The 12,500-nt window shown below is 36.3% G+C and overlaps 1 protein-coding gene across 2 annotated transcripts in view; it reads left to right on the top strand.

Moving 5' to 3' along the window:
* Nucleotides 1-12,500, top strand: part of LOC144963298 (disheveled-associated activator of morphogenesis 1-like) — a 72,565-nt gene that overhangs the window by 17,736 nt on the left and 42,329 nt on the right. For both annotated transcript variants that reach the window (XM_078897200.1, XM_078897201.1), the window contains exon 2: nucleotides 12,493-12,500. This exon is cut by the window's right edge and continues 152 nt beyond it. In XM_078897200.1, coding sequence (XP_078753326.1) covers nucleotide 12,500 — 1 coding nt within the window. In that variant the 5' untranslated portion in view covers nucleotides 12,493-12,499. The remainder of the gene's footprint in view (nucleotides 1-12,492) is intronic.

Below are 12,500 nucleotides of genomic sequence, written 5' to 3'. Positions count from 1 at the left end.
ACGTGGTTTGCCACGTGCTTCTCGACCTTTGTTTACGTTTGGGGCACCTAACTTTACTGTTCTATTCATTTAAACATTAGGTGAAATCAGACGTAGACTGTGCATTCATTTTATCTTCGTTTTAGAAGAGTTCATTTAGGAGCGCACGGAATACGATGAAGGTCATTCTTAGCTGCATCTTCGGATTTCTTTTCGTTGAACAATTGGAGAAATCGAGGTCAAAAGAAAAGAAGATGAGGGGAAAAAAGGAAAAAAGAAAGAGGGAGGGAGAGAAAGAAAGAATGAAAAAAAAAAACCCAAAACAATAGAAGGATCGGAATATAAAGGCAGGCGAAACTAACATAATATTTGATGTCACTGGTCGGGATTTTAAGGTTTTTGTGTTACAATCAGGTCTGGTATAAGCGTGAATTGACTTAGCGCCTTTCGCCTCCCAGTCATACGATTAGGATACCCTTTGTGTGTAAAATCCCCCAAGGTCTTAGAGACAAGATCCTCAGCTGAATCAATTTTATGTTGACAGTTTATGTGTTTGAGGTCCTGTTTTGTTTGTTTTTAAGGGTTTTACGGCGCTTGCATCACATTAAGGTCAAATCAGCGCCAGTAAAAAGGAAGAAAATGGGATAGTAAAAAGTTCTAGAATTACAATGAAAGATCCGAAGAAAAGGTAAGGCAAAGGGGGATTGGTTCAAATAGGAAACAGATGTAAACTCCAAGAGCACACTACCAAAGTACTTAGTTTGAGATCACCTAAAAGTCTCATCCAGACACAAGCACAGGTCCCTACTAAGAGATATTCACTCAAATGTTTACAAATCATATATAATATGAAAACAAAACATAATACAGTGCATAACAGAGATGATTTACATGAAAAAAATATAATCTCCCAAGATATCTATACATTTGACTGTTTCCCTTTCAGCAAGGGCAAGGGCATCCGGTCAGGGCCATGACAAAACCAAGTGATCCCATTCCAAGACAAAGGCAGAAAGCAAGTTGGAAAACAGATATAGGGGGATAGAAGACACAGTAAGCACCTCCCTGCCCACTATGGGAGGTCAGGAACTCCACCCAGTGTTTGAGGTCCCTGCTTAACTGAACGGGAATTGGCGTATTATGAAGCATATTGTTTCATTTATCAAATGTAGTAAAGTTGTCATCGATGTATTCGGAGAGACCGTACTTGTGATCCACGGATTCGTCACCCCATTTATTTCACATCTAGATATTATTTTTTAAAAATAGGGTTGGGGATCAACATTGTTCTGGACAGTCGATGTAAAATTTCTATCTTCCAGCAGAGAATTACCGGCATATCTAAAAATAAAATGTTTTCAAACTAAAAGCAACAGCCGATAAGCAAATCAAAAACACACACAGTCATAGAGGAGTCGAAAAATTTGATAATTGATGACACGCATTTCTTCCTTAGAACAGTTCAATCTTAATATCACCAGGTTATAAAAAAATAAATAAATAAAAACCACACCAAAAAATCAAGAGTTAACCGTCATTGTTCGGTTTCATGATTGATTTCAAGATTTTGAAAAATGCATTTTGAATAAAAGACAACTCAGCTATATATTTTTTTGATTTCATTGAGTCAAGATCTAAACTAAATTATCTGATGTTATTTATTTTGCTTATTGATGGAAATCGACGTATACTTATTTGCAGGTCTGAGAACCCAGATTGTTATGGGCTCATTGTTGTAATAGAAATACAACAAATCCAACGCAATTTATGCTTCATTACAACAATGTTAAATTAGAAATTAAGGAGCGTACTCTTGTGAAAAATAGAGGTATTAAAATTGTCCCAACTATCGGGAGTCTCTGTGGTGTAATGGTAGCACGTCTGATCGATAATCAGAAGGTCCAAGGTTTGATCCCAGTCAAGGTGGACTGATTTTTATGGGATTGTTGTTTTTCTTCTTGTATTTTTATTTCTTGCTTTGTCTGACACGTTTCATACATAATATACACTTGTTCAAGTTTTGATCTAACAACGTTAAACCAAGCCCATAATAATTGTATTCGGTTATCAGACCTGGAAATATGTGTGACTTTGGTGTAAATTCTTTGCAAATGTATGTGAGCTGAAAAGCGCGGGCACTGAAGTCATCACGAGTTCCACTTGTGCCTTGATATCGATTTTCCCCTTCTTTCCTGTACCACAATATTTTGATATTAAAATGTATAGATTTTCCCGTGGCATTGAAGTTGGAAGTCATTCCTTCATGAGTTCTGAGTTCGGAGAATTTATGTCTATGCAATCCATTAACAAAAAGCATAATATTTTTATGGGTGATTTTAACATTGATTATTTCGGAAACAAAAATGAATCGAAAGTATTTCGGGAGATTATTGACACAAACAACTATATTCAACTTGTAAGCGGTCCTACAAACAACCATGGCCACACAATAGATCAGGTCATTACAGACATTGAACATTCTCTCTCTTCACCTGTCTCAAATATTGATAAATTAATCTCTGACCATCATTTAATTGTGTTTTGCGTTTTATTTCCAATGAAGCACGAAGTAAAAAAGATGATAACATCTCGTAATTTGAAGAATATAAACATGAACATTTTTAAACAAGACCTTGACCATAACGTTAAAAATAAACATGATGCGAATGGTCTCCACGAGTCAATTGTTGGTACGGTGGACAAGCATGCTCCCTTAACAACTAGAGCAGTAAAAGTGAGACGTCAAGCACCCTGGTATAATACCGAAATAAATTGAATGGATTAGCCAGGAGGCGGGCAGAAAGAAAATGGCTCAAGTCCAGAGATGCTGTCGATAAGAAGCGATACATCGCGGCTAGAAATGATGCAAAAGCCGTCAATTTCAGGGCCAAAAAGAAATTCTATGAAGAAAGCCTCAAAAACGTGGGACGTTCGAGACAATTCTTTGCCTTGACCAAGGAACTGCTGGGACAACAGACGCAACCAGCTCTCCCATCTTTAATCGATCGTGCAGATCTACCAACTCGCTTTGGACAATATTTTAAAGAAAAAACGGATACCATCAGGAAGGAACTCTCGTCTGAATCGATCCCTACAACATTTGACAAGTTTCATGGTGATTCGTTAACACATTTTTCAAAGATTACTGAAGCTGACTTACGTGATTGCATTATGTCGTCTCCAACTAAAAGTTGTGATTTAGACCCCTTAAATACTGCCATTTTAAAAAAATGCATTGATGTAATTTTAACACCATTTACATGTATTGTTAATAATTCGTTGCAGTCAGGTGCTGTACCAGACATTTACAAAGTTGCTCATGTCAAACCCCTTTTGAAAAAACCTGATCTCGATAAAGAGAACTTAAAAAACTATCGCCCTGTCTCTAATCTTCCTTTTCTCTCTAAGATCTTAGAAAAGCTTGTTTTGAAACAATTACTGTCTCATCTTAAAAATAATTGTCTTGAAGAAAAATTTCAGTCTGCTTATAAGCAACATCATTCGACGGAAACCGCACTTGTTAGGGTTGTTAATGATCTCCTCTCTGTTATAGACAATGGTTCATGTTCTTTGCTGAATTTGCTTGACCTATCGTCTGCTTTTGATACTATTGATCACAATCTTCTTCTCAAACGTCTTGAAATTACTTATGGCGTGTCTGGTGCAGCGCTTGATTGGTTTAGGTCATATTTGTTTAATCGTAAACAGATTATTACGGTGGATGAATATAGATCGGAGGAAATCTTTCTTGATTGTGGGGTTCCCCAGGGTTCAGTACTTGGACCCGTTCTTTTTGTTTTGTACGTTGGCCCTCTGTCTAAAATCATCAGAAGTTTTGGTCTGTCTTACCATCAATACGCTGATGATACGCAATTGTACTGCGTTTCCAATATGAGAAATTTACCAGAAGTATCAGCCAATAGTAAAAATTGTATCCAAAGTGTTAAGAAATGGATGAATGAGAACAGACTGAAACTGAATGATGATAAGACGGAGGTGCTGTATGTGGGGAACAGGAAGTGGAAAAGTGAAACAGATTTGAAGTTGGGGGATGCCTCTATTCAAATTGTTGACAAAGTGAAAAACCTTGGCACATTCTTAGACTCTGGACTGTCGATGGAGCATCAGGTTAATAATTTGGTTAGATCTCTCTTTTTCCAACTAAAAAAGATTGCTTCCATTAGACGGTTCATATCTGAGGATGTGACCAAGCACCTGGTTGTGTCCCTCGTACTATCGAAATTGGATTATTGTAATGCTCTGTTGTTTGGCGTTTCGCAATACAATCTGAAACGTCTTCAGATTGTCCAAAACAGCGCTGCCAGACTAGTATTTATGAAGCGTAGGTGCGACTCTGCCGGACCTCTACTTCATGACCTGCATTGGCTGCCTGTTGAGAAAAGAATTAAATTCAAAGCTTGTGTTTTAGTGTATCGTTGTCTTGAAGGTACTGCCCCTTCCTACCTTTCAGAACTAATTGAAAGATATTCAAAACCCCGCCCCTTACGTTCGGCCAGTGATTCCACAAAACTAGTTGTCCCCGAATTCGGAAAAATGCTGGAATGAGATCCTTTTCTCATTTCGGACCCTCTATTTGGAACGCCTTACCGCAGAGCATTCGTGAAAAAGAATCTTTGTCTATTTTTAAACGTTCGCTTAAAACATATTTGTTTCGATTTTAGTAGACGGTATGAGAAGCAAGATAGGTTTGGTTTGTGTTGTGTGTTGTGTTGTGTGTGTGTGTGTGCTTGTGTGTGTGCTTGTGTGTGTGAATGAGTATGTTTCAGCCAAAGTAATTTGTAATTTAAGCGCTTAGAGTCTGGTGTCTCGGAGTTATAGCGCTATATAAGTTTTCAGCATTATTATTATTATTATCATTATTTATTATTGATCTGATTTATTGATGTGTCACAGTAGCCTTCATGTACTGTCTGGTGCCATTGCAATATCCCGTAGTTTGTTTTTAAAAATTCACTTCAGTTATGTCTAACTAGAGGATCTTTGTGTTGTTATTGTCGTAGTCGTCGTCGTCGTCATTGTTGTTGTTGTTATTGTGGTTGTTGATTATTGTTTTGTTCTTTTCCTAATCCTTCCCCTCCAATTTCTCCCATTCTCTCTCATCCTATTCATTGCATTTCTTCTTCTTCTTCTTCTTCTTCTTCTTCTTCTTCTTCTTCTTCTTCTTCTTCTTTCTTCTTCTTCTTCTTCTTCTTCTTCTTCTTTCTTCTTCTTCTTCTTCTTCTTCTTCTTCTTCTTCTTCTTCTTCTTCTTCTTCTTCTTCTTCTTCTTCTTCTTCTTCTTCTTCTTCTTCTTCTTCTTCTTCTTCTTCTTCTTCTTCTTCTTCTTCTTCTTTCTTCTTCTTCTTCTTCTTCTTCTTCTTCTTCTTCTTCTTCTTCTCTTCTTCTTCTTCTTCTTCTTCTTCTTCTTCTTCTTCTTCTTCTTCTTCTTCTTCTTCTTCTTCTTCTTCTTCTTCTTCTTCTTCTTCTTCTTCTTCTTCTTCTTCTTCTTCTTCTTCTTCTTCTTCTTCTTCTTCTTTTCTTCTTCTTCTTCTTCTTCTTCTTCTTCTTCTTCTTCTTCTTTCTTCTTCTTTCTTCTTCTTCTTCTTCTTCTCTTCTTCTTCTTCTTCTTCTTCTTCTTCTTCTTCTTCTTCTTCTTCTTCTTCTTCTTCTTCTTCTCTTCTTCTTCTTCTTCTTCTTCTTCTTTCTTCTTCTTCTTCTTCTTCTTCTTTCTTCTTCTTCTTCTTTCTTCTTCTTCTTCTTCTTCTTCTTCTTCTTCTTCTTCTTCTTCTTCTTCTTCTTCTTCTTCTTCTTCTTCTTCTTCTTCTTCTTCTTTCTTCTTCTTCTTCTTCTTCTTCTTCTTCTTCTTCTTCTTCTTTCTTCTTCTTCTTCTTCTTCTTCTTCTTCTTCTTCTTCTTCTTCTTCTTCTTCTTCTTCTTCTTCTTCTTCTTCTTCTTCTTCTTCTTCTTCTTCTTCTTCTTCTTCTTCTTCTTCTTCTTCTTCTTCTTCTTCTTCTTCTTCTTCTTCTTCTTCTTCTTCTTCTTCTTCTTCTTCTTCTTCTTCTTCTTCTTCTTCTCTTCTTCTTCTTCTTCTTCTTCTTCTTCTTCTTCTTCTTCTTCTTCTTCTTCTTCTTCTTCTTCTTCTCTTCTTCTTCTTCTTCTTCTTCTTCTTCTTCTTCTTCTTCTTTTCTTCTTCTTCTTCTTTCTCTCTTCTTCTTCTTTTCTTCTTCTTCTTCTTTCTTCTTCTTTCTTCTTCTTCTTCCTCCTCCTCTCTCCTATTTGTCTGTCTATCTATCTATCTATCCATCATCCATCCATCATCTATCCATCATCCATCCATCCATCTATCTCATCCATCCATCCATCCATCTAATCATCCATCATCCATCCATCCATCCATCCAATCATCCATCATCCATCCATCCATCCATCCAATCCATCCATCCATCCATCCATCCATCCATCTATCCATCATCCATCCATCATCCATCCATCCATCCATCTATCTATCTATCCATCTATCGATCTGTATGTCTGTCCGTCCGTCCATCCGTCTAGCTATCCACCATCCATCCATCCATCCATCCATCAATCTAGCTGCATTATCAGCAATGAGACAAGCTGCATCCAATCCACATTATTTTTTGGATATTTTTTTTTAATGCGATCGATTTAAAAAAGAAGAAATAAAAACCCTGAAAAAACGCCCATTATCATATTATGTCTTGGATGGTTGTGGATCTTCAGTTTATTGTTGATGGCATTGTCGTTGTTGTTGTTAATATTGTTGTCTTTGTTGTCATTGATGCTGCTAATGCTGATATTGTTGTTTCCAACATAATGATCCATTTGGTTAATTTCCGTTTCTTTTTTCTTCTTCCTTGATCCATTTAATTTCAATAGGCTTTTGTTATATCGTCTCGCCAGCCTTTTGAAATGTTAACCCTTAAGTTTGATATGGTATTATGTGAAATGTAATATTAGACATCTAAATAATAATAATAATAATAATAATAATAATAATAATAATAATAATAATAATAATAATAATGATGATAATAATAATAATAATAATAATAATAATAATAATAATAATAATAATAATAATAATAATAATAATATAATAATAATAATAATAATAATAATAATAATAATAATAATAATAATAATAATAATAATAATAATAATAATAATAATAATAATAATAATAATAATAAATTCATATCACGACTGTACATCTCAAAGCGTTTTGTATGTCTATCCCATTTCGAAATGAAGATAATAGTAGAGGGTCTTTCAACTTAAACATGGATCAAAGAACACACTTCTAAAACAATAGTATAAAAACAGTATAGTCAGTTGGGTGCAAAATGAGAACTAGAATATGTGTTTATATATACATATTTTTTTAAAGGGGGGGGGGGGGGGGGGGGGGGGAGGGTCCCGGGCGTGGGAGCTGCGTTTATGAAATTTATTACTTAAAATTGTTAGATATTTTAACATACCACTAGTTGTGTTAAAATTAAACGTAAATATTGCTATCTATTATAAAAGCCGTTGAGCGTAAAAATTATTGACCAAGATTGAATATATTATAGCTTTTAAAAAGTTTTACAAAACTACTTAATGGAGAATGTTTCGGGTTCAGTTAATCTTTCTTCAGTCAACAACAATAAACCGTTTTCATTGTTTATATTTTTATTGGCTGAAGACGACGTGTACATATATGCAGTTCTGACAGTTGAACTTACTTATAGGCCTAGTTTAACATTGTTATAATGGACACTATTATTTTGCGTGATTTATTTTTAGATTTCCATTAGAAGAATGAGCCCGTAAGGAATAGGGTTATCAATAAATAAGTACACCTCAGCTGAAGAGGAATTTGTCTTCTTGTTGTTGTTTCGTTTTGTTTTTTGTTTTTGTTGTTTTTTTTATTGGTTTTATGGGTGGGGGGGGGGGGGGGGGGGGGGGGTCGTTGCTCGATGCTGTCGTGCTTTGGAGAAACACTTTAAAAATTTTGGCCAGAAAACTCGTCTTTTAAATGTCGATCGATTTAAATGCCCCTCATCTTTTCAAAATCTCTCAAATCTGAGGCCTCGCAGTCTTCCTTTAAGTCCCAGGTTTGAGAGTTTTTGACAAGATGAGAGTCATTTTAATCAATCGATATTCGAAGCCCGATTTTTCTGGCCAAAAAAAATTAAATACGTGTTTTATTGTGTGTGTGTGTGTGTGTGTGTGTGTGTGTGTGTGTGTGTGTGTGTGTGTGTGTGTGTGTGTGTGTGATTTTTTTTCTTTCAGATAACAGAATACTGTAATTGTATGATCCGTATTATCGCAACGCTGTGTCTGATTAACGGTGGCGTGCGTGAGAACGGTGGAGTTGCGAAGCCAGCAGATGTCTTTTGTTGTTTGTAATGTCAGATCTCATGTGTTTAGATTAATTCCAAAACACGGAGGGCAATCAAGGAAGTCTGGAAATGTAAAATATAGATAGAATGAAGATGACGTCACTTAAGCCTTTGTAATTGTTTTATTATTATTATTATTTTTATTTATTTATTTATTTTTTTTGCTATCCGCGTTTATTAGTACTTCTCACTTAACTATATGAACCAAACTATAAACGTTCGAGGTTACACATAGTTTTGTGTATTGGTCCGTTATATTTCCGGATGGTAATGTTGTGAGCTTCTAAGCCAAGCGAATACTGTCTAAACATTTAACCAGGTCACTGTCGTACTATCGAAAAACTCGGATTTAAATTAAGAATTTGGTCAGAAAACCCGACCTTCAAATATCGATCGATTTAAATGACTCTCTTCTTGGCAAGAAAAAAACAAACAAAAAAAAACTCTCAAACCTGGGACTTCAAGGAAGACTTCGCGAAGTAGTCCTTCAGAGCTATTCGGCCCATTAGAACCGGACTTTATCCCGGTTTTTATCGCGTGAAACGGACTGTAGTGATTGTTTGCTATCCTTTGGATAGGCCGCTAGTCTATCACAAAGTACTTTCCGCCAAATCTAACAGACTCTGCTACCCATTCACTGTTGGGGTGGACAGGGGTTAAGAAAAAAAAATCTCGACTGCACCCTTGATCGATCTCAGTCCCTTTACGTGTGAAGCGAGTGCTCTACCAACTGAGATATCGGGACCCCTAAAATTAATATAAATACTTTAAAAAACAAAAACAAAACAAAAACACCAAATACCTTTAAAAAAACAAAACAAAAACAAAAACAAATCCCAATGAAAACCAGGATTCAGTACAAATTATATTCCATACACAACTCGTAGTAAATACCTATATATGTCTATATATATTAAATTAACCTAGAAATCTTGTAAATCCCACGCCTTTCCCCCTTTCCCTCTTATTCCAATATATATTTTAACAAGCTAATCAGCTGTGCACCAGACTTCAATGTTCAATTTACCTTTAATTATAATTTCATCTCCCTATATCCCCCCCCCCCCCCCCCCCCATTCCTTTCTCTCTCTCTCTCTCTCTCTCTCTCTCTCTCTCTCTCTCTCTCTCTCTCTCTCTCTCTCTCTCTCTCTCTCTCCCTTTCTTACACATGCACGTGCATACATCTTTCTCTTTTTCAGTCTCTCCCCTCCCCCTCCCCCTTCACCGCCTCCCCGCCCCCCTTTTCCTCTTCATTAAATATACTTTTATTTTTCATTTCGTCATTGTCCACCTCACAAAGGCCAAAGACAGAAACGCTGTATAGTTGTCTATTGTTTCACATAATGGGCCATTTTTACTACTCTATATTATTATATTTTCATGATATTTTGACTGACTCAAGTCGATATTGTTATAGAACGAACGAAATTGACGTCTCTCTGCTTTTTGTCATTGTTTTTAGTTTAGACAGCCATTTTAATGATTTGCTCTCCTTAAATTATAATAATATATAAACGTTTAATGTACACAGTTTTTGAGTGTTGGTACGTTAGATCCGGCTGGTGGATGTTATGAGTAATTTACCTAATAGCAAAACATTAATAAATCCGGTATTGTTTACTGAGAGGAGTTCCGTAACTGCTCTATATCCTCAATTTCTATTATAAGTATAAAGACGTCTGCATTTTTGTTCAGGGCCTGAATCAAAATGCACACATGTTTACTAAGTACTGACTTGCTCTGAAAACCCAGAAAAAATGTTTTAAAGATTTTGGCCAGAAAACTCGTCCTTCAAATATCGATCCATTAAAAAGACTTTCATCTCGGCAAAAACTCTCAAACCTAGGAATTGCGACGTCTTTCTTAAAAGGTTTGAGAGTTTTTGCCAAAGTTAGGTTCATTTTATTCGATCGCTATTCAAAGGAGAGTTTTCTAGCCAAAACTTTAACTCTATCCTTACCAGCCATTTTCAGGATTTTCCCCAAAACTTCACACCCAACTAACACCACAATTTTTTTTTATCACTCAAGACACACTAGCAGTAAAGTTCTTGCAATACATAATTTCTTTAGCAAAACATGCTCTACAACACACTGTTCATTTTCTTTAAATTTTATGATGTACAAAAGAAATTTGAATAAGAAAAATGTTGGTTGTATCGTGACGATTTTCCTATAGTTGGTAAGGAGAGGGTTAAGTACATATTTTTTTCTTCTTAACTCACTCAATCCTAGAGCTTTTTGCCACCTTTCAAAATTGGAAAAAAATGTATTAAGAATGAGCATGTACTTAGATAGATTTATTCAACAACCGTTAACATGTTAAAACTAAAAACATTAGCTTTGATGCTACGCCTATAATTTGTCTCAGAAAGATGTAATAAATAGGCATGGGGTAAAAGTAATCCTGGGTTTATACTACGAATATAGTCGGTGTCAGGGTTGAGTGAGTTAAGAATACGCCAGTTTAAAACGTCTGCTTGGATCCATCAAGTGTTCCACTCCAATGATAAAAACAAAAATCAAGTGGTGATTTAGTCATTTTATCCCACGGATGATAACGCCACCAAAATACAAACAAGTTATTCTTTTCCACGAATTCGTGATAAATCCTTATTTATTTACACACCCACATTTCCTGAAACTGAACTCTACAATTGGTATGGCAGTGGAATGCTGGCATATTGGGCAGGGAGGTCCTTGCTGTGTCTTCTACCCCCCTGTGTTGTTTTTCAATTGCTGTCTGTCTTTGTCTTGGAATGCGATTACTTAGTTTTGTCCTGACTCTGGCGGGAGGCCTTGGCTCAGAGGGAAACAGTCGAATGTATAGTTCTAGTTTTGGGGGATGATATTCATTTCCTTGTAAATGATCTATCTGCTATGTACTCTTATTTTTTTCATTTTTAACATGTGATTTGTAAACATGTGAGTGTATTCCTCTTAGTGGGATCTCGTGCTGGTGTCTAGGTGAAACTTTTAGGTGATCTCAAACAAAGTACACTGATGATGTGCTCTTGGAATCTACATTTTTTCCAGACTTGAACCATTCCCCTTTGTCTTACTTTTTCCTCAAGTCCTTTGATTGTACATCTAGAATGTTTTTACTTTCCAATTTTCTTCCTTTTTACTGGCGCTGATATGGCCTAAATGTGTTGCAAGCGGCCGTAAAACCCTTAAAAACAAAACGAAAACAAAAGCAGTGGAATGAATAGACACTTTGAATTACAGGTACCAGACCTGCTTCCTACCGCGAAAAATTCGTAAAATTCCGAAATTTCTACACCAATTTCAAAACTTCATGAAAAAAAAATCCCTTTAATCATCCCATAGGGGAAATTTTTCTCCAGGGTCTATTCCAAGGGAAGTCTGGAATAACCCAGGCGTCAACCGCAATGCAGCGCCGCAAATTGAGCCAGGGCAAGGTGACTTGCTCAAGACGACACAGCGCAGCTGCTTGTGATTGAACTCGGTACCTTTCGGGTACGAAACGTAGACCGTACCGCTGAGTCACGCTGCCCCGTGAACATCTTTAAGTCATTATAACTTCATGAAAATGAGAGTTTATGCCGGAGAGCATAATTTGAATGAGTTTGATGTGCTGTTTAATCATTGTTAGGGTAATTGTTGATCTATAAGTTAATTACAAGCGACTTTTATTTTTATCTCTTTAAAAAATACGAATTATCTAGAAAAGAAAATTCAAGGAGGCAGATCAGAGATACGTACTTCCAATGATGTTATGATGTCAATGTATTTTCAATTGCCTTTCACACTCTTGAAGCAATCAAATTCAAGCCTCAATCACCCCCCCCCCCCCCCCCTCTTCGATTCCCAGGATCTTTCAAAGTCTGTAGGAGTACCACGTTCGTCTGATCCATGTCTGCTGAGAAAACAAACGCCAAGATTTGATTATTTTATTTTTATTTTACGTTCTCTGGTCCTTTCAGTTTGAGATCAGAGGCTCAAATACGTAGAAGGCTCTTTCAACAAGTTTTAAACAATGCACAGAGAGAGAGAGAGAGAGAGAGAGAGAGAGAGAGAGAGAGAGAGAGAGAGAGAGAGAGAGAGAGAGACACCCATTAAAGATAGATTTTTTTTTCATTCCCAGATAGACGA

This window comes from Berghia stephanieae, chromosome 1 (assembly GCF_034508935.2).
Source record: "Berghia stephanieae isolate SIO BIC M18660-M18661 chromosome 1, UCSD_Bste_1.3, whole genome shotgun sequence".
In the NCBI taxonomy this organism is placed as follows: Eukaryota; Metazoa; Mollusca; class Gastropoda; order Nudibranchia; family Aeolidiidae; genus Berghia; species Berghia stephanieae.
Note: the sequence above shows the minus strand (reverse complement) of the source record. Positions and strands in the feature narration are given on the sequence as shown.